This window comes from Equus caballus, chromosome 31, assembly GCF_041296265.1.
Source record: "Equus caballus isolate H_3958 breed thoroughbred chromosome 31, TB-T2T, whole genome shotgun sequence".
Lineage (NCBI taxonomy): Eukaryota > Metazoa > Chordata > Mammalia > Perissodactyla > Equidae > Equus > Equus caballus.
This window is the reverse complement of record NC_091714.1, coordinates 2,427,809-2,448,145: the sequence shown is the minus strand read 5'-3', so window position 1 is coordinate 2,448,145 and position 20,337 is coordinate 2,427,809. Positions and strand designations below refer to the sequence as shown.

Here is a 20,337-nt window from a genome sequence, read left to right as displayed (position 1 = left end):
GGAAACAAAAGAGGGAGGAGGAGGGAAATCCAAAAGCTGGGGAAATAGAGGCAAGTGGAGAGAGCCAGAAAATAAAAAAAGAAACGAGGGCATAGCAAAAATACGAATAGTGAAGAGTTTGGGTATTAGGAGTTTGGAAAAAAATTCCATCGTGATGTGTATTTTAAATGCTGTTTCATCCCCGCAGCTCCGTGTCGGCAGAAGTGGCCCACGCAGTCGATGACGTGAGTGAAGTTTCCTGACAGTCGTATTTGAACGGCTTTCTACCCGATGGGTCACATATTCCCCAGCTATTTCCACCACTGAGAGGAATTCAGAGATTGAGTGAATAGAGAACAATGTCCTTCTTTATGGCATGCTTTCTTGGTTTGCGAAGATTGTTTTTGTTCTCAATTTCCTTCTGAACGTGAAATTAATGCAGCATTGGATGCACTTTCCATATATGAAACCATAAGGCTCCCAATTTGTAGATTACGTGAGGAAACTCACTTCCGTTGATTTTCCAGCCCCCAAATCAATCAGTGCACATAGGAATGAGTCCAAAATTTGGAGCATAAGAAAAGAAATACAAGTATAAAACCAGTGAAGTATGAACTTTAAATTTTTAAATTTAAAACAGACATATCTACTGTGAAGTCATGATTTTGTTTTCTCTTTAAAACCCTCATATTCGTTGGCTTTATCTAACGAAAAGATCTAGAAGTATCAGTGAGAACTCCAGCATCCAGACTGGGCCCCTAAATACTAGAGAGTGGGTTCCTTCCGTGGGCAGAAGTGTAAGTGGATGAGCTGGGACACGGGCTGTGCCAGACGGGGCGGGGGCGGTCCCAGACAATGGCTCGTGTCCACAGAACGCAGATCCACTCATGTAGGATGGACTGATGGAGCTTAAGAAAGGGCGGAAGCACACTGAGATACATACTTATGTCAAACCCTTCAGTTCACAATTATTCTTATTATTTTTAAATCGCATCGATCGCCTTTGGAGAGCACTGGAGCATCAGTCCATGATTCTACAAAGTGATAAAGAGAAGGAACTCAACACTTACGGTGCTCTTCCTGTATGAAATGCGTTTCAGGGTAATGAATAGTTGAGGAGGAGAAGGTTTTCTTTATAGATGATTCTAGCTAATAAATTCAGAGTAGATGATAAAATTAGAAAACACTGTTAGAAATCCTAATGGCTCTAGGCAACGGTCATCAGCGGTCCTGGCCTGTTGGGCGTTGACAGTGTCTTTACAATGGAAGGTTCTGGAACCCCTCTGATGCCCCTAAGCACTCGAAGTTTCACTGAAAGAAACAATCAGCCAAATCGGAAAGTGGGACATTTCACAGAGCAAATGATGAGATTTCTCAGACGAATCAATCACGTTACTAGAAGGGGGCGAGGGTCCCGGAGAAAAACGACTCACGGGGCGGACGACACAGCAGGGGGTCCCTGTTTTCACCTCGACTTGAACAAGCCAACTGTAAAGACATTTTGGGGACAACCAGGGAAATCAGAATATGTATCAGGTGACATTAACTTTATAAAGTGAGATTAATGGCATGGTGGTTATGTTAAAAAAAAGTCCTTATCAGTTAATATACAGACTGAAATCAAATGATATATTTTCTGATAATTAATGTAAAATATGCTAGAGAAACGGGAGGTGGTTGAGCAGGACTAGAGATAAAACAAGCTTGGCCGAATGTTAAAAATGCTGACCAAGGGCTTGTTATACCATTTTCTCCATTTTTGTATATGTTTGAAAGTCTCCATAAATAAAAGTTTAAAGATATGTTGGGCATATACTTCCTTCTACCTCATTAAGACTACCACAAATGAATTTAGAAAGCGTATGAAATGCTGAACTTTTGGTTCATATTGATCGTTTTGAGTCTAAGCAGAAAGTCCCAGGCCACCCAGATTACGATGACTGTTTTGAAGGTGTTTCTATGCCGTATTGATTACTCTGTCTCATTCATTTTTCCAAAGGCCTGTTATCTAAATCGGTCTTATTGTGGTGACCTGTCATAAGCTTTAGAACTCTTTTTAAAGTTGTTTCATTTAATGGTTGATGGCTTGCTTTTTTACAAAGAAGCCAAGAAAATTGCTATTGCTGTATTAGAAAAATTCCTTTGTAAGCCAGCCCCAATGGCCTTGGGGGTGAGTTCAGCGTGTCCTGCTTCGGTGGCCTGGGCCTGGTTCCTGGGCACAGACCTAACCACTGGCCCGTCAGCGGCCATGCTGTGGCAGTGGCTCACATACAAAAAGAGGAAGATTGGCAACAGATGTTAGCTCATGGCAATCTTCCTCAGCAAAAAAAAAAAAAGTTCCTTTGACAGTCTCTAGAAATAAGCACTTCAAAAATTCCTTGTTGTTAAGTATTTTTCTTCTATCATTTCATGCACTGTCTGTTGTCTTGAACACCGGTGTTACTGAGTCAAGCAAAAGGAGACCAGTTCAATCCTCATTATTAGGAATTTGAGTTAAAAGGAGCTCTCATGATCATCTTATTAATCCTGTTGTTTTGTGGGTAAAGACACTGAGTGTTTGTGGTCAGGTAATTGCCTTTTCTAGACTTTACAAGGTCTGTGGGCATCCTGGCTGACTTCCAGGCGTTTTTTCAGTGGGAAGACATCCTGAGCTGAGGCCTGGCCACCAGCGTGAGGTGAAGGCTCATTATTATTACCGTTATTCTTTGTTACTATGTTCAACCTCGTCACCCTCTGCAGTGCCTGTCGAAATCCCACTGGATCTTCAAATTCAGAAATTTGAGGATTTTTACATATTTTACCCACCAAGATAAAATTTCTTTTGATCGGGACATTTTGGATTATCTTTAAAAAAAAATCGGTAGACTGCAAGCTGTTTTTAATTTCATAGACCTGTTTGTTAAAGGACTTCGTATCATTCAATCTGTGGAAAAAGCTAACGATCAGTTTCGTGCCATTGTAACTCTTGGCTCCCACCTTGTGTTTTTATTTCCGAAAGTCTGAACAGAGTTTGAGTTTGTGCTGGATGTGTAACTCGGCGTTTCCTTTTGATCTGCAGTCTGATTCAACATTTAATAGCTTTGGATTCAACCTGTAACTAAAATCAATCTCAGATGGGGCGTCTGGCTACTGCCGTGGTTCTTGGCGTCTCCAGAGCTATTTATTTTCATTTCTCATTTGATTTACATCTGCTCGTTTGATAATCACATGTGGAAGAACAGATTTCTGGCTCAGCCGAACTCTCTTTGGAGATCCCTGATTCTCCCTTGTTTTCCATTCTTATTAAACCGCTCAGTGTGACAGTTACTGACTTGAATTTCTACACGTTGCTAACAAAGGCTTTGGGGCAAGTGATCCTTACGACAAATATCTGTAGTCGAGGTCAACCATATTTTTATAGAGCTGCTTGACAGAGATCGATGGATTTGGCACGCCTAAGCAAACTTTTCGATGATCAAAGTTTTGCACGGTCCTTAACAAGTGACTTGTTCCTTAACTCAGGTTCACCTGGCCCCAAGCACAGTCAAGACCTTGGGCTTGTATAGAAGCAGAGCCTGCAGGCACATCCTGGATGCTTTGTGGCTGTCCTGTTGGCAAGTTCCCAGCTGTGTTGGGAGAAGGGGCAGCTGTCATACAGATTGGAGCTCCCGCATGTGCATCTCAAGTCCAGACATCGTCTCTCTCTGAGTTTCAGACCTGCAAATCCAACTACCTATTGGACATTTGGGGATGGCTCAAGCGGAAAACATCCCAAGCTGAGTTCTTGATTTTCCCTTTAGATGGACTCTTCCTGGTTTCCCCGTCTCACCGAGTGGTGATTCCATCTGCCTAGTTTCTAACACTGGAAACTTGGGGGTCGCGTGATGACTACTTGCCTTACCTAATCCTTCGTCGTGTCCTGTCGGTTCTGCGGGAAAAGTCTTCCTTGAGTCTAGTTTACTCCACTGACCTGGAGTTGCAGTCGGGGCCACGCTCCTCTCCCTGGACTGCCTGTGGCCTGCTAACCTTCACCCCGAACCTGCCCGTTTAAGCGATCCTTGAAAATGCACTGGGATCAGACTGCCTCCTTGCTTGCACCTCTTCCATGAACCCAAAAGGAGCTAAGAGAAAATGCTAACCCCTTGCCTCTGACCGCTGTCTGCCTCTCCCTCTGTACCACTCGCCCTTCATGCATTGCCCTCCAGCTATATGGGCCTGAACACCACAGGCCCTTTGCGGCCTCCGCCACCCAGCACATGCTCTGCCCTCTGTCGAGAGCACCCTCCCGCCCTCCACCTGGCCGCCCTACCCATCCTCAGTTCTCACTCTAGGTGTCGCTGCCTAGATGAGGCCTTTCTTGGTGTCCCCCGTCTAAATTAGCCCACTCTCTCATGCAGTCTCGTTGCATCTATATTTTTCTTTAAGGTTTTGGGTGACTTAAGGTTTTGGGTTTTGGTATTTAATGTAATTCTCCGTCAGCTGACTTGTGAGATTGTCACCCGACCGTAAGCTTCATCCGGGTAGGCTCGTGTCCTTTTTCTTCACCACAAGACTCAGTTCAGGGTCTCTCCCTACGTATCTGTCAGGTGAGTGAGTAAACAGATGAATCACACTCTTCTGGTTCATTCCACGACTCAGGTGTTCCTTATCCAGGCTGACAGACAAACTACGTGGAAACCAGAAGACCTGGATCGAGGCTAAAGGTGTGACCTTGTCATGTTGCTTAACTCCTTGGGCCGGAGCCCTTTGAAGATTCGCTCTGTCCTGTTGTAAAACCCCAGATCTAAAAGGGGCTTTTCTAGGGGCCGGCCAAGTGGCATAGTTGTTAAGTTCGTGTGCTCTGCTTTGGCGGCCCGGGGTTCGCAGGTTCAGATCCTGGGCACGGACCTAGACACCACGCGTCAGGCCAGGCTGTGGCAGCGTCCCACACAGAAGAACTAGAATGACATACAACTGGGATGGACAACTATGTCCTGAGGCTTTGGGGAGAAACAAAGAAAGAGGAAGATTGCAACAGATGTTAGCTCAGGGCCAATCTTCCTCCCCCCTAAAAAATAATAAAAATAAAAGAGACTTTTCCAGGATCAAGATTTACTTTCCCAAATATGAACCAACTTTGAAGAAATGAAAATTGTTTTAATACCAAGTGTGACTGTCACAGGCTTGTGGTCAGAGACAGACTTTTGGATTTTTTTTGAGGAGTTATGAGGATTTAAGGAAGAAATTGTGTTTCATTTTCCATCAGTTTACTTCAAACTGATTCTGTATATTTTACGTTTTCTTCTCCCTCTAATCAGTTATTTCCTATCTTTAAATCGGATTAACAGAAGAACTTGTCCCTTGTCATCTATCTTCAAAATGCACGCTGTTCCCAGAAAGGACATTGCTACTCTTTCAGAGACACGATCATTGTGGCCAAGTGACCCACACAGTACACATGTGGGCTGTTTTTTGTATTAATTGTTTCAGAAAATGATCCTCTTTCACAAAATGCCTCCAGCAATATCTTTTCTTTCACTGTAGTAAAGTTCCTAATTTTTTCTTGTTTTGTGAGTAGTTAATTTAATGCAAATTTTAGATCCGTAGACTCAATGAATTATGCAACTGTAAGGTACCTTTAGAAACAGGCTTTGCTACCAACGCATTTTACAGATGGCAGAAAATGCAAGTTTAAGAAGATAAACGGCTTGCCCGAGGTCCCATAGCTGAGGGCAGCGGAATCAGAATTAGTAAGTAGGTTTGATACCAGTTCTAAAGAAAGCTGTGGCTGTTTCTTTCCCGAAGATCTTGAAGAGCCATGGAGCCTGCAAACACCGGTGGCCCTGGGGGCTCAGACTAGGTCCCGTGCCTACCGAGGCTGAAATGACACCGCAGTCGAGCATGGAGGCCACTTAGCTGGCTCGGCTGGTGTCTTGTCCCCTCTCCGCCACTGTGGAAATCTACCAGCCTCTGTCTCCTTACCTTGTAATATATATGCGCGTGTGCACATGCTGCAGGGAGAGTGGACATTCCCCCTGACAGTGTTCCTGGTCTCAGAGCGGGTGGCAGGAAGTCCAGAGTTGTAGGAAAGCTTTGCCCAGGCTCCCCTATTGTCACTGTGCACCGTGACGGTGGAAGGGACCAGGAGCCACGCGATAATGTTTATTAGTAACACACAAGAGTAATAAGGAATATATTCCTCCAGCTGCCTTAAAAAATACCTCCAGTGGGGCATGAGCGTTGTCCTTTGTGTCCCCATTAGTTTAGTAGCAAGACGGGATAAGTTAATACTGTACGTGAGGACGATTCCACCAAAGCTGCTGTCTAACAGCCACCTGTGAGTACGATGTGTGGCGCGCTTGAGCTCACCTTCTCCGTTGCCATCCGCCTACACCAGGCGTCTGTTTTCTTAAATCATCATAAAAAATGTATTCCATACCATTTGGCGCTGGCCGTCGGGCGCTCTGTGCGAGGTCTGTATCTCACAGTCGAGCCAGACTCGGGAAGCAGCAGGTGGATCTGGGCAGGGAAGGGCGGGTATAGCTTTCCGGGAGCTGAGGAGAAACACAGGGATGGGACATGAACGGGGCTCCCTGCGGAGCCGCACGTGGGAACAGCTGCCGGGGGCGGGGAGGGGGGAGGTAAGAAAAATCAGGACATGGTAAGCTGGGATCAACAGGCCTTGTCTTCCCGGTGACAAGAACCAGTGAATGAAATATGATGCCTCTTAGGGGCGATTTTACAACCGAAAGGGGCAGCTTTGAACTTATTAGAGGAAGCGAGGTGTGAACCGCCCCCAGCCGCAGACTCAGCGTCTTTTAGGGCTGAGAGGGCACCGATGAAAGAAGCGAAATACCCAGCGGTTAGTCCATCGCCCTTGGGGTTACAGAGCACAGACCAGAAACTGGGCTTCCCGGAAGGTTTAACATTTGTGAGATGTATAGAAAAACTCCTGCAACCCATCAGGAAGATGCAAGGGCTGTGGGCGGGCACTTCCTAATGCACAGCTGGGCCCTTCCTGTCTCCCCACCTTCCCTCTGCCCTCTCTCAGCCGTGGCCACAGGTCCTGCTTCAAATGTGGCCGCTGTGTGGCTGCCCCCTCATGCACACACAGAAGGGGTCCCTGCCTCTGCTGCTGGCCCCCTGCATATCCATCTGCAGTCAGGTGCCTATTGAATGCCCACCGTGGGAATGGGACAACGAATAGGACGTGGACCCCGTTCCGGGCTTCCTGGTCTTACCTGGAGGAAGGTGGGTGGATTTGCTAAGATTCCTTTTCCTCATCTGTGGAATGGGGCAGTAACCTCCATCCACCTTGTTGGAATCACTGGTTTTATTTCTTTATAGTTTACTGCCCAAGTGCACCTCCCTAAACACTCCATTTTAGTCTTGCCCACTTTTAATTGGATGTCTTTCTTTTAAAATCTTTAGGGGGAACTACCCTTTCTTTTCCTTACAATAATCTGTTGAACAACCAGGGTCCACGGCGCAGGCTCGTTTCCCAGTGTCTGATGTCCTTGGTGCAGCTCGTCGTGTCCCCTGTCCTCTGTACGTCCGGCAGAGCAGCAGGTGGACCAGAGGCCTGGCCAGACCGGGGTTGGAGCCCTGAGGCGGGAAGGTGTTGAGTTCTTATTGGGATGGGAGCAACAGAGATGCTCTCTAACTTCATCGGGGGTGCAAAGCTGCGATCATCCAGCTCTGCCACTTCTGCCTTTATTCCTGGAAGCTTCTAGAGAGGCTTTTCCTATACACTTGTTATCCCCAGTGTGGTCCATGGAGGAACGGTGGGGCAAAGGCTCCACTCCACCCTTTTCCCTTTATTTATCAGCTTTCCAATAGTGAGGTGGTCGCCTGGCTTCCTGCAGAGGCCACCGTGCAGTTTGTGAAGCGTCGTGGTGAACTCCTGGACTAAAGCACAGAGATGGATGTTTTAACGCGTTGCAGTCGAGTCCTTGCTGACGCTGGGTTGTTCCACCTCCATCACGCTGTCGCTGTCTCCCATGCTCGTCCCCAGTGTCAGCAAGGGCCTGGACCCTCCTGATCTGGGTCCATCCCACACTTCCCCACCCCCTCACGTTTTGCTGTTCACGGGGAAACCTCTGGCTTGATTTTATAGTCAATGTCCACGGGTTTTGGTTTTGCTATCTGGTTGTTCTGTCTGATTTAGGTGATTCAAAATCTATGCCTGCATATTTATTTTAATAATATACAAACTTTTATGAATCCATCCCCAGTGTGGAAACTTGGACATTGGCAACAACTTACCTCTCCTGCATGGTCCCCCCTCCCATCCTGCTGCCCTCTTCTAAGGGCATCGCTGTTTGAAATCTTGTGTTGATGACATCTTGCATTGAATATAGATGCAGATATTAATAACACATAAGTCATGCAATGTTTATAAATACTTATAAAATTACAAATTATTTATAAATACTTACGTAAGTTATACTTACAAATAACACTGCATAAATTAGGAATATTTATATGTATATAAATCTCCTATTTGTATTTGCTCTTAAAAAGCCATTGGTTAGTTTTACTTGTATTTTGGGAGGACTTAGTTTTTTTTCTTTCTTATCTCTTTTCTGATGGGGAAGACTGGCCCTAAGCTAACATCTGTTGCCAATCTTCCTCTTTTTGGTTGAGGACGGTTGTCCCTGAGCTAACATCCGTGCCACTCTTCCTCTATTTTGTATGTGGGACACTGCCACAACGTGGCTTGATGAGTGGTGTGTAGGTCTGCACCTGGGAACCAAACCCGTGCACCCTGGGCTGCTGAAGCAGAGTGCACGAACTTAACCACTACACCACCTGGCTGGCGCCAGGCGGACTTCATTTTTACGCTTAATATGATTTTGCTAAGATATATCCACATCAGTGCAGGTGGCCACCCGGAGGTAACCAGTAAGGTCGCGCTGTCCACGTTAATAACAATCTTTTACACCATCACGCAGGGCTGTTCCAGCTCTTTAGACCGTAGTATCAGACATCTCCTAGAAGAGGACAGTTGCTGTAGATTTGCAAAACTCACAGTCCATCAGCATATTTTTCAGAAGAAGATGATATTCTCTAAAGAGAGCACCAATCAGCTGCCCCCTCAAGGGAGGACGCACCGACATTTGCTGGGAAGTCACAGATCTTTCGTCCCCCACCCCCGGGGTCTACTTTACCATCCAGACAGTGGGGATGAACTTCTAACTGTTGATCTCGGTGAGGGAGGTCTCTGAGGCTCAGGACACAGCCAGACAGCTTGAAGGAGGCCACGGGCGGCAGGAGACTGAAGGAGAACCAGCTGACCTTCCGTTCTGGATGTGGCTCACTTCCCTCCTCTTGGGCTCAGATTTCTTTCTGTAAAATGTGGGAGTTAGATTGAAATTCACTTTTAGCTCCAAAATTTGATGACTGGGTTGACGGCGAAGAATTTTTGGAAGCTATTCCAGGAAATTGGATGCAAATAAGAAAATAGATGGTAAAGCAGCTCAACGTAAGGAAAATAACTTCTATCGATTGTTGGCTCCGAGCTCGGCAGCCTTCGCGCGTTGTTTCCTCTGAGCCTCATCATTGCATGAGGCAGGTATTATAATGTCCGTTCTACAGACGAACCCAAAGGGTCTGGAGCCTCCACTTCTGCGTGTCAAGGCCATTCCCATCGTGAAGGAAGATGTCGTACGGTTAAGAGCTCAAAGATTTGGATAAAAGGAAACTATTTTAAAAGGCCGAGAGGAATGGGCCTTATTTGTGGGAAGAAGGGATGTTTGGTGGTGTGAATGAGGAGGGCATTTGTTTGGATAGGCAGGAAGGAACATTTAATCTGTGTTCGGAGAAATTACACTTTGCTCCTGGAAGGACTGGATGTTGTTTAAATTCTAGTGATCACACTGTAGGGTGACATTCCAAATAGCCACGGGGACCTTTTGGACTCAGGCTTGTTTTTATGGCTTTTTATGTTCCTTTTAGGGAGTCCCTTGAGGTTTTGGGTGAGACGTTTGTCAACCTTAGCATTTTTCGTTTGTTTTTCTTCCTGGTGAGAACCATGGCATTTGGAGACATCAATAAAACACTTTGTGGGGGGGGGAGGGGTTGTGTCCTTGTGCCACTCCTCCTGGGGCAGTGGGGTTACAGTTTGGCATAATAGTAAAGGAATAGCACCATAATCAGGCAACAGAAAAAAGAAAAGATGCCACAGGGAGGGAGCAAGGGACCTGGGCTGGAGGTCGGATCCCGGGATCAGATCCCAGGAGCTGGGGATGCGGGCTCTGCTCTGACAACGACCTTGGGGCCTTGGTCCTGGGGGGTGTCTGAGCGTTGGTTCCAGCATCCCTCAGAGTTGGCAAGTGAAAAGGATTTAAGAGCTTCCTCTGCCATTGAGGTACTGCTGTTATTAACTCATGACATTACCATTATCAGACCATGATACTGCTATTATTATATCGGGTACGCAGCTCCTGAAGCAGTTTCTGGAGCACAGTAAGTGCCCCGTAATACTCAGGGGAGAAATGAACTCTGGATTCGGGACTCCTCCCAGAATAACACTTCTTCCTCGAAAGCCGTGTGAAGACCCAGGCACACGCAAACCTTTGAGCATCAATCAGGGGATGGCGTCTCAGCAGTCATGCTGGGTGACATGACAGAAGACCGCTGGTCACCGACTCAGCCTCCCTCACTGCCCATGTCGCTGTGGGCCGGTTTCCATCCCCACGCGCCCCACTGAGACTTTTCATTGTGGTAGCAAATGACCTCCTGGTCCACCAAATCCAGCTGACAACTTGAAATAAGGACTTCAATGACCCTCTGCCTCAGTCACTCCCTCCTTCTTAAGCTGCTTTCTTTGGTTTCAGGGACTTCATCCACGCCCTTCTTGTTCAATTTTGCATTTTGGGAAGATGTCTAAGGCAGTGATGTAAAGAACAGACTGGACAGGGCTAGGCTGGAGGCAGAGAAACCAGCCGGGGGCACAGTGAGGGGCCCATTTCATTGGCGTGGGCCGTGGACGAGAAGGGCCACAGCAGGCACGGAGAAGGGGAGAGCCAGGCAGAGACGCCCCCACGAGGTCAAGGCCCAGTCAACAGCAATGTGTTGCCAATATTTAATGTTTTTTCATAGCCTGCCTTACCCAAATGCAGGCCTATGATTTCTGTAGCATTTCACCTCTGATTATGAACACAGCGAAGGTTGACGTCTCTGGTGACATTAGCATTGAACAGCAGGGAGACCTTGCAGTGTCCAGATGCAATAGCATGCCGCTCCAACACCTGCCACGACCGAGCTTCTGGCAGTAAATAAACAACAAACAACAATCCTAGAGCAATAGCTGTTGTACCCCATAGCTTGTGTCTTTAAATCCTAACCAGGCCACTTTTTCACATGTATTTATTTTTGCAGATATATGTATCTCTCAAAGTACCAGTAGGAAGATGAGAATGTGTCACTCTAGCATCTTCTAACTATTATGGAAACATCAAATATCTATGGCTTATTCACCACTGCAATTCTTGGTTGTTGTTTTAAAAAATTCTTCTGATACTATTTTTTCATGAATTCCCGTTTTATTTTAGAATGGGAACCAATTCAAAAGATTTGTGTTTTTCTCTTTGCTTAAGTGAAACCAAGCTAATGCTGCATTTCTTGCTAAAAATTATCTTTGCTTTCCTCCGCGCAGAATGTCTAAAGAAAATAGTTTCGCAAGATCAAAAGTCGATGTGTTTTAAAGACAAACCTTTTGGTTCCACCCATTATAATTAAATTAGGACAACAATTTCTTCAGCCTTAGGAATATCTCCCACCTCACTTGGAATGTCAAGGGCGCTGAGAGGCCATTCTGGGCGGGTGGAACCGCGGGCTGCTGGAGGCGAGGAACTCCGTGTGATTCCTCCATGAAGCTGATTTCCTTCTCTGTATATCAGGGGTTGGCAAACTTTTCCTCTAAAGGGCGAGAGAGTAAATATTAGAGTCTTTGAGGGCCATCTGGCCTCGGTCTCCATTACTCCATCGGGCTGTTGAGTCAAAAGCAGCCGGAGACGATCTGTGAATGAGGGCGTGGCTGCCTTCCAATAACACTTTGTTTATAAAAACAGGCGACAGGCTGGATGGGCCAGAAGCTATGCTTGGCCAGCCTCTGCTCGATGTGCTTCATGCAGCCCCGGCCGAGTCTCACCACTCTCTTTGTTCTTTTCTATCAGGAAACTGTCCTGGTGAGATGGGATCGGCCTGGTCACCCTTGGATTAACAAGACGTATAATTTTGAAAGGTAGGTGCTTTTCGAGATGACGTGTAGAGCAAAGTTACACAAGCATGAATTCTGCTTTAGGGCTTGATTAATGAGAGGTACAATTTATCCCATCATCCTAATTGTGGAGTGGCAAAGACAGTTCAGTGGAGAAAGGAAAGTCCTTCTGACCAATGGCGCTGGACCAGCTGGACGTCCACATGCAAAAATCAAATGACCCTTGATCTATACATCAGACCTTTTGCAAAAATTAACTAAAATGGAATCTGGACCTAAATACAAAACCTAAAACCTTAAAACTTTTAGAAGAAAACACAGGAGAAAGTCTTTGTGACCTTGGGTTAAGCAAGGAATTCTTAAAAATACCACCGAAAACTTGATCCATGAAAGAATAAAGACACTGGAGTTTATCAAAATTAAAAACGTTTGTTCTGTGTATGATACTGTTAAGAGAATGAAAAGATAAGCCACACGCCGGAGAAAATATTTGGAAATCACGTACCTTACAAAGGACTTGTATCCAGAATCGCAAAGAACTCAAAAATAAGAGAAGAAGCGACCCAATGAACAAGAGGGCAAAGTATCTGAGCAGACGCGTCACCAAAGAAGGACGCCCAGCATCATCGGTCATTTGGGAAATGCCGCTCAAAGCACGACCCGGGGACACTCCACGTGTATTAGAACCGCTGAAAAAGACTCAAAACTGACAATGCCCAGTGCTGACAGCTCGCCTACGTTGTTGTTGACAAGAAGGAGAAGTGGTGCAGCCCCTGACGCATGACCCAGCAGCCGCTCTCCTAGGTATTTACTCAAGACACTCACAAAAAGCCGTAAGTGAAGGTTTCTAGCAGCTTCCCTCCTAACTGATGAAAACTGTAAGCTATGCAAGCATCTTCAACTGGTGGATGGTTTAGCAAATTGCGATGCCTCCGTGCAACGGAATATGACTCAGCAAAAAAGAGAACAGGCTCTTGTTATATGCAACAACGCGATGGATCTCAAGCACTTTATACAGAGCAAAATAAGCCAGACCCAAAAGGTTGCCTTCTGCATGACTCCTTTTATAGGCATTCTGGAAAAGACAGAACTAAAGGAATGGAGAAGAGATCAGTGTCTGCAAGGGTTGGCGTGGGGAAGGGATTGACTACCAAAGAGGCTACAGGAGAGAATTTCTATGGGGTGACACAACTGTTCTGCATCTTGGTTGTGGCTTTCATATGCATTTATTTTCTTTGCTTCTTTTTTTTTTTTTGGGTGAGGAAGATTTGCCCTGAGCTAACATCTGTTGCCAATCTTCCCCTTTTTGCTTGAGTAAGATTGCCTCTCAGCTAACATCTGTGCCCATCTTCCTCTAGTTTGTGTGTGAGACACTGTCTCAGCATGGCTTGATGAGTGGTGTGTAGGCCCACGCCCAGGATCCCAACCCACAAACCCTGGGCTGCTGAAGCGAAGTGTGTGAACTTAACCACTGTGCCACCAGGCCGGCCCCAGTATGCATTTATTAATACTCGGAACTGTAACACAAAAAAGTGAATTGTACTGTGTGTAAATTTAAAAAAACAGAAGAAATTTTTTCCAACAGACTTTAAGAGAACACATCAGTCAGTTGCAATATGTGGATCCTGATTCAATCAAATCAACTCAAACTATTTTTTAAAAAGAAAGCTGCAGTGGACACATTAATATCAGTCAAAATAGATTTCAGATTAAGAATGTTACCAGGGAGAATGAGGGTCATTTCATAACAACAAAGGGATCAAGTATTAAGAGGACATAGCCCCAAAGGTAAGAACAGGATTTCAAAGGAAATGAAACCCAAACTGGTTGAACCCAAAAGAGAAATAAACAAATCCATAATTTTTGTCAGAGATTTTAACACTCCTCTGTCAGTAACTGATAGAACAGGAATACGGAAGTGGGTAAAGATATAAATTTTTAGCGTGTATATTTGATTTAAAGTAGGAAGGTAATCAGTTTCTCCGTCTTCGTCCAGAATGTTAAAAGGGCCTTAGAACCATCATCCTACCCATCCTCCTTGCTGTCTGGGTGGAGCTCCTCAGATGCTTAGGCCACGGAAACACACAGGCGTTGATCCTGGCTCGAGGATACCCAGAGAGGCGGGGGGACATCATCCTCAGTTCATTCACTCATTTACCCCATGTGCCAACCAGATACCACCTTCCGTGAGAGCCGTGATGTGGGAAATACGGAAACACTATGTTAGTAGCATCGGGTACCCAGAGGCAGACGAAAGGACTAAAAGAGTGGGCTCTGTGACTGCTGAGACGCTGCCCCACGACTGAGGGATGCCACCTCACCTGTAGCCCGGGCAACCTCCACGTCCTCTCTGGTGCCACACGCTCTCCGACTCCCCCGGCCACCCCCTGTGCTGGAGAGGACACGGGAGGCGCTCTCTCACCAGCCTTCCTGCCACCCCACTGAGCCAACTGGGATGGAAGGCGTCCTGGTCCGCAGAGGGGTCTTGAGACCACCCGTCTGCCAGCTGAGGCCCCCGAACGACCTCTGCTGACCATGGAGAACAGAGCTGGCAGGCCCGGCCCCACCCAGATTTCTGATCCATGAGATCACAAGAGAGGGCAAAGGGGCAGTGGCCCCTGAGCTCATATGTGGCAACATGCCTTCTTTTCAAACCTCTCCGAATAGAGTTGAGATTTTGGGTCCTTCTTTACAGCCACGGTCATGCACACTGCTGGACGTGCTCCGGGGTTGCCCAGTGCCATCGGCTGAGGTCAAGGTCATTCTGCTGGAGAAAATCCTTGAGCAGTTTTCATGGCAACGTTCTTTCCACGAGTGGGAAACACCTTCTTTGCCTTGAATGATGTTTATCCATGGCTAGAAATGTAGGCGGAGAGCTCAGCATCTGAAGATATGAATCCCTGGTCTCTTGGCTTTCTTGCTGCTGAGGAGAAGTCGGCAAACAGACCAAATGTCATTCCTTTCCGTTTATTTTGTCAAATTGACAAATCCAGAGTCGTATGGAGAGACTTTCTTGGGAAGGATCATTGCAGGGGAGGAACGGACTCTTACAAGAGGGGCACAGGGCGCTGCAGAGACGGGACCTCTAGGGTCAGGAAAGAGGAGTGAAGGCTCCAAGGAGGGGTGAGGAGGGGGCAGGGGTGCAGGGGGGAGGGGAGGGAAAGGCTAAGACTGGGTCAGAAAGAGACTTCCCATGAGGCCGGTGATGCCCAGCAGGCGGCCTTCCAGGATCTGCTCCCATTTCCATGTGACTTGTTGTATTTGGGGTTTCTCTGCCTTGGGGCGCTGTCCGTTCACATGCCATGTTCACGTGTTGTACACGTGTGTGGCGTGATTCGTCCTGGGATATGCCCCCCATCTTGAGCCTGGGAGCTGAGCAGGCTTTCCTGCCATTTATCCGGACCCCCTTCCCGGCCCAGGCCAGGCTTCCAGTGCCTGCTTTACGCGGCAGTGTCCCTTCCGTGTCACGTCTCCGTCTCCAGGGGCGGGCCCAGCCTGCACGCCCACTGCCTCTGTCCAGTGGGCACCCAGCCTGGGTGTCTGCAGGTCGACGCAGGCTTCCCGCTCGCTCTTGGTCTGCTCTTCCTTCTGGCATCCGCACCTTCCCTTCCCTTTGCCCCTTCAGGGCCGCCTGTGTGTTTCACAGCGTTTGGGGCTTTGTTTTATCCAGCGTCACTTATGCATGGAATGGACGGAGGAAGTGAGTCACGTCATCTCCGTCCACCTGTGCAAGGCAGGGCTAGCGATGTACCTAATATTCACGTAGCGCTTTAGATGTCACCAAGCAAATTAAGTCACTCGACCTTCACAGGAACACCTGGGGAGGGCGCTGCAGGTGGCAAGACCCAGGCTCCGGCAGCCACGGGCCTTTCTGCATCCAGGTCTGGGCATTATACCAGTGGCTGCGGCCATGAAGAGACGGCGGGGCCCTGGGGAGGCGGGGAGTTCTGCCAGTGACCACCGGGACCTTGATCGGGGGAATAAGAAGGAGGAGCAGCCCCATTAACTCAGACGTGAGCGGAAATTCTCCGTAGAAAGCTCTGTCTCAGTGTCATCCGTGGAGGGTGCTCAGATCGAAGGGACAATCTAAACTGCGTGTTTGGGCTAGAAAACAATAAATGGAGCGTTTGTGTCACTTGCTGTCTATCTCAGTGAGAAAGGAGAGTCTGAGTTTCGGTCTCCGTAAGACTTTATTCTCGTCTTGGGATTCACTTTATAACAGGAGAGCACGTGGCTCTTGGGAATCAGAACATTGTTTATTTTACACCAGCTTTTCATGGAACTAATAACCGTCAAAATATTTTCTTTCAGTTCTGAAAGAAAGATCTCAACACTTTCAGCACTTAACTCCTTTTTAAAAATAAGTTTGTGTGAAGGGGAAAGTACGCTTCTTACTAGTCTGGAAAAATATGAACTGGCCCAGGGTCAGAAGAAAGTTGTTGTCTCTTGAGAGGAATAAAAATATTATTATATAAAAAAAAGCAAACTAAAAGTAACAGCCATTGACCCCAAATGCAATGAGAAAAATAAGTAATTTTTATTGTTTTAAGCACCGTTTCCATGTCAGGAAGCTGGAGGAGTCTTGGCTGTGTTCTTTTTTTTTTTTTTTTTGTGCAGAGGAAGATTTGCCCTGAGCTAACATCTGTTGCCAATCTTTCTCTTTTCATATGTGAGCCACCATCACAGCATGGCCACTGTGAATGGTGGGAACTGGACCTGGGCCACCAAAGCAGAGCATGACAAACTTAACCCCTAGGCCACCAGGGCCGGCCCTGTGTTCTTTTATTATGTGTATTTATGATGTGATGTACCTATCCTATCTTTGTATTAGTTTTGCTATGTGGTAAAGCTCCTGGATGTGCAGGACACCGGATGTAGGTAAGGCTAAGGCTGCTTCCACGGGCAGAGATGGAGCATGGGGACCACGCACAGCAGATGCAGACGGGGGAGCCTCCTGGAGTACAAGATGCAGAATGCAGAGGACCCTGAGGGGCGGGCCTTGAACTGCATCTTGATGGTTCAGTTAACCAGGAGGTCACCAGGTAGAGAAGAAAAAGGACATTCCAGGTGGAGGCACAAAATGGTCAGAGGTATAGAGAAAAAAATGAGAACGAACTGTTCAAAACCCCGAAACCCCTCAGGGTGGCTGGCAGTGGGATTGTGGAGGGCAGTGGGGCTGTGGGAGCGAAGTTGCCTCATGCCAGCAGCCTACCTGCTTTACTCCACCCCGTTAACCAAGCTGTCAGGACCCTGCTTCCCCAGCCTTCCGAGAGAGTGTGTTAGGCCTGTCTGCAGAGACAGACGGTGTCTCCGTAGCTTCTTTGCCTGTGGTTTAGAGTCATTTGCGTTTCTCTTCTTCTGTGAACTCTTCACATCTCTAGCTATTTTTCTTTTTTTTCTTTTTTGGTGAGGAAGATTTGCCCTGAGCTAGCATCTGTTGCTGTTCTTCCTCTTTTTTTTTCTTTTTTTGCTTGAGGAAGATTAGCCCTGAGCTAACATCTGTGTCAGTCCTCCTCCACTTCATATGTGGGATGCCTCCACAGCACAGCTGACGAGTGGAGTACATCTGTGCCCAGGATATGAACCCACAAACCCAGGCCATAGATGCAGAGCGCATGCAGCTTTAACCACTTGGCCACCGGGCCAACCCCCTTATTTTTCTATAAAAATATAGAAAGGATTTTTAATATAAGGAGAAATATAGGGAATATATAAAAAAGATAAGGAAAGATAACAAATGTGGCCTTTTCCGTCTCTGCTTTTAGGAGTGCTTTATGTATTAGGGAGAGCACACTTCTGTCTGTGATTTAAGTCACAACTATTTTTCCCAGATTGTCATTTGTATTTTTTCCTTTGCTTCTGATATCTTTCAGCCACGCAGGAGTTCCCCTCTCCCTTAACGTCATCATATTCACAAAGGCCGCCAGGTTATTGAGGAATGTACCCATGTGTTCCCGTAATTGCATGGTTCGGTTTTTTAAATGAAACTCACGGTCCCTTTGGAATGTACCCTAGTATAAGGAATGGAGCCAGTTTCATCTTTTTCCTTATGTCTCTCCAGTTCCCTGGACACCACTTCTTAAACACATCTTTTCTCCATTAATCTGAGATGCCCCCTTGCGCATAGAGCACATCGCCATGTGTAATTACCTCTAATTCTGGATTTTCTCTGGTCCGTCTGCTTATTTACTCATGTGCCCAGACCAAGCTGACTCAAGTGTGGTGTCCTTATAGCACGTTTAATGTCTGAGACAGACCCCGTCGCCATCACTATTTCTTTCCCAGGGTCTTCCTTCTATTCTCGCTCTTTTGTTTTGTCAAATAAATTTTATAATCAAATTGTCGAGCTCCAGAAAAAACCTAATGGGATATTTGGTACTTTGGGGGGATAGATTCAGGAAAGGTGATAAGCTAACTTTGGACAAACTAGCATCCTCCTGGGGTTGAGTCGTCCTAGCCAAGACATGGTATATCTTTTCGTTTATTTGAGTTCCATAATGTGTCTTGCAGGAATGTGTCAGGATTTTCTTCCCACAGGATTTCGACATTTCTTATTAAGTTTATGCCTGGGTTTTTTATTTTCTTTTTTCCTGTCTTTGATAGGATTGTCCTCCCATTATATCTTCTAACTCATTTTGTTTGTATATGTGAATGCGATTGACTTTTGTACATGAATTTTAGGACCTGCTACTTTACTAAATTCTCTTTTAATTGAGTAGTTTTTTCTTCCTCTGATTTTGGACCGCTCACGCATACGGTCATTATTGCCGCTGAGTAGAATTAGTTAAACCTCCTCCTTTGCGATTCTTTATGTCACCAATTGCTTCCCTCTGTCCACTGCATTAGCTATAATGACTCAATATGATGTTGAGTGTAGTGTGGGGAGCAGGACCCGTGACCTTTGTGTTGGTGGGAAAGACTCCAGTGTCCCTTTATCCAGTCAGATGTTCACGAAGCCTAAAATATTTACTATCCAGAGAAGGTTTGGCAGCCCTGCTGTAGATTAAAGACCTTGATGCCGTGTAGCCAGCCGCAGTGTATATGCCTTGTTTGAGTCATGATTTTTTAAACACTGATGGGAAAGATAAACTTATTAGAGAAGTGGGTAAATGTGAACATTGCCCCTTTTTTGTGTGTGTGAGGAAGATTGGCCCTGATCTAACATCCGTGCCAAATCTTCCTCTATTTTGTATGTGGGACGCTGCCACAGCATGGGTAGGTCTGCACGCAGGATCCGAACCTGCAAACCCCCGGGGCCGCCGAAGCAGAGCATGCAAACTTAACCTCTACACCCCTGGGCCAGCCCCAGAACATTGCCCTTTTTTGGATGATGTTCAGGAATTACTGTTAATTTTTAAAAGTGTGATAATAGAAACATTGTTAGGATTTTTGAAAGAGGCGTCATCCTTTAGAGATACAAACCGAAACATTTACAGATGAGGTAGACGTGAGGTCAGCTTCCAAAGGCTCCGGGGGGCAAGGAGCAGGGGAGGCTTTAAGAGAAGTGGGGTGGCCATGGGTAAGTGTGGGAGCTGGACCATGCACATATTGGGCTCATTTACTATTCTTCCTACTTTTGTATTTTGGTGATGTTTTTGATGAAAAGCTTAAAAAATACATTTAAGAGCTCAGCATCCTCCCACTTCCTCGAAATGCCCTCCTAGTTATACATAAAAAGCAATGTTTTATAAGGAATGCCCCTGAACTTTAAACGGAATCCTGCTTCTAGACATGACGGATCAACTGGGCGTTACGACACATTTTGAAAATGAGAGAAGAGGAGAATTTGGTTCCAGCTAAATAAAAACCTGCATTTCAGGAAACTAACCTTAAAATCAAAGCACATTGGGTTCAAATATAACTAACCACTCGTGTGTATTTCGTGTATTTGGTAATCTGGCGCTCCTTCGGCTCTTCACTGCCTTCCGGTCATGTTTCAAACTGTGCAGTAAACTGCGTTTTTGGGAGTCACTTCCCAGTTAGCTTTATTTGTCCAAGCTCACGAACAGAGAGCCACCACAGGTCCCCTCTCAGAGCATACAGTCCCGTCCCATTGTGTGTGTTAACGTTCTACGGAACTAACCTGGGAGCCTGGCAAAACAGTATTTTTAAGAACTTGAACCTAAAAATTAAGTGTTATATATCAACTATTTCCAGAGTATGATTTTTACATCATT

General features: G+C 46.3%; 1 protein-coding gene across 10 annotated transcripts in view; it reads left to right on the top strand.

The window, feature by feature from the left end:
• KIF25 (kinesin family member 25) overlaps positions 1–20,337 on the top strand; it is a 53,742-nt gene that overhangs the window by 19,293 nt on the left and 14,112 nt on the right. For 7 of the 10 annotated variants that reach the window (XM_023632898.2, XM_023632901.2, XM_023632900.2 and 4 more), the window contains 2 exons: positions 188–224; positions 12,117–12,184. In XM_023632898.2, the coding sequence (XP_023488666.1) occupies positions 188–224; positions 12,117–12,184 (105 nt within the window). The remainder of the gene's footprint in view (positions 1–187; positions 225–12,116; positions 12,185–20,337) is intronic. The other 3 variants (XM_070256388.1, XM_070256390.1, XM_070256385.1) reach the window with 1 other exon arrangement.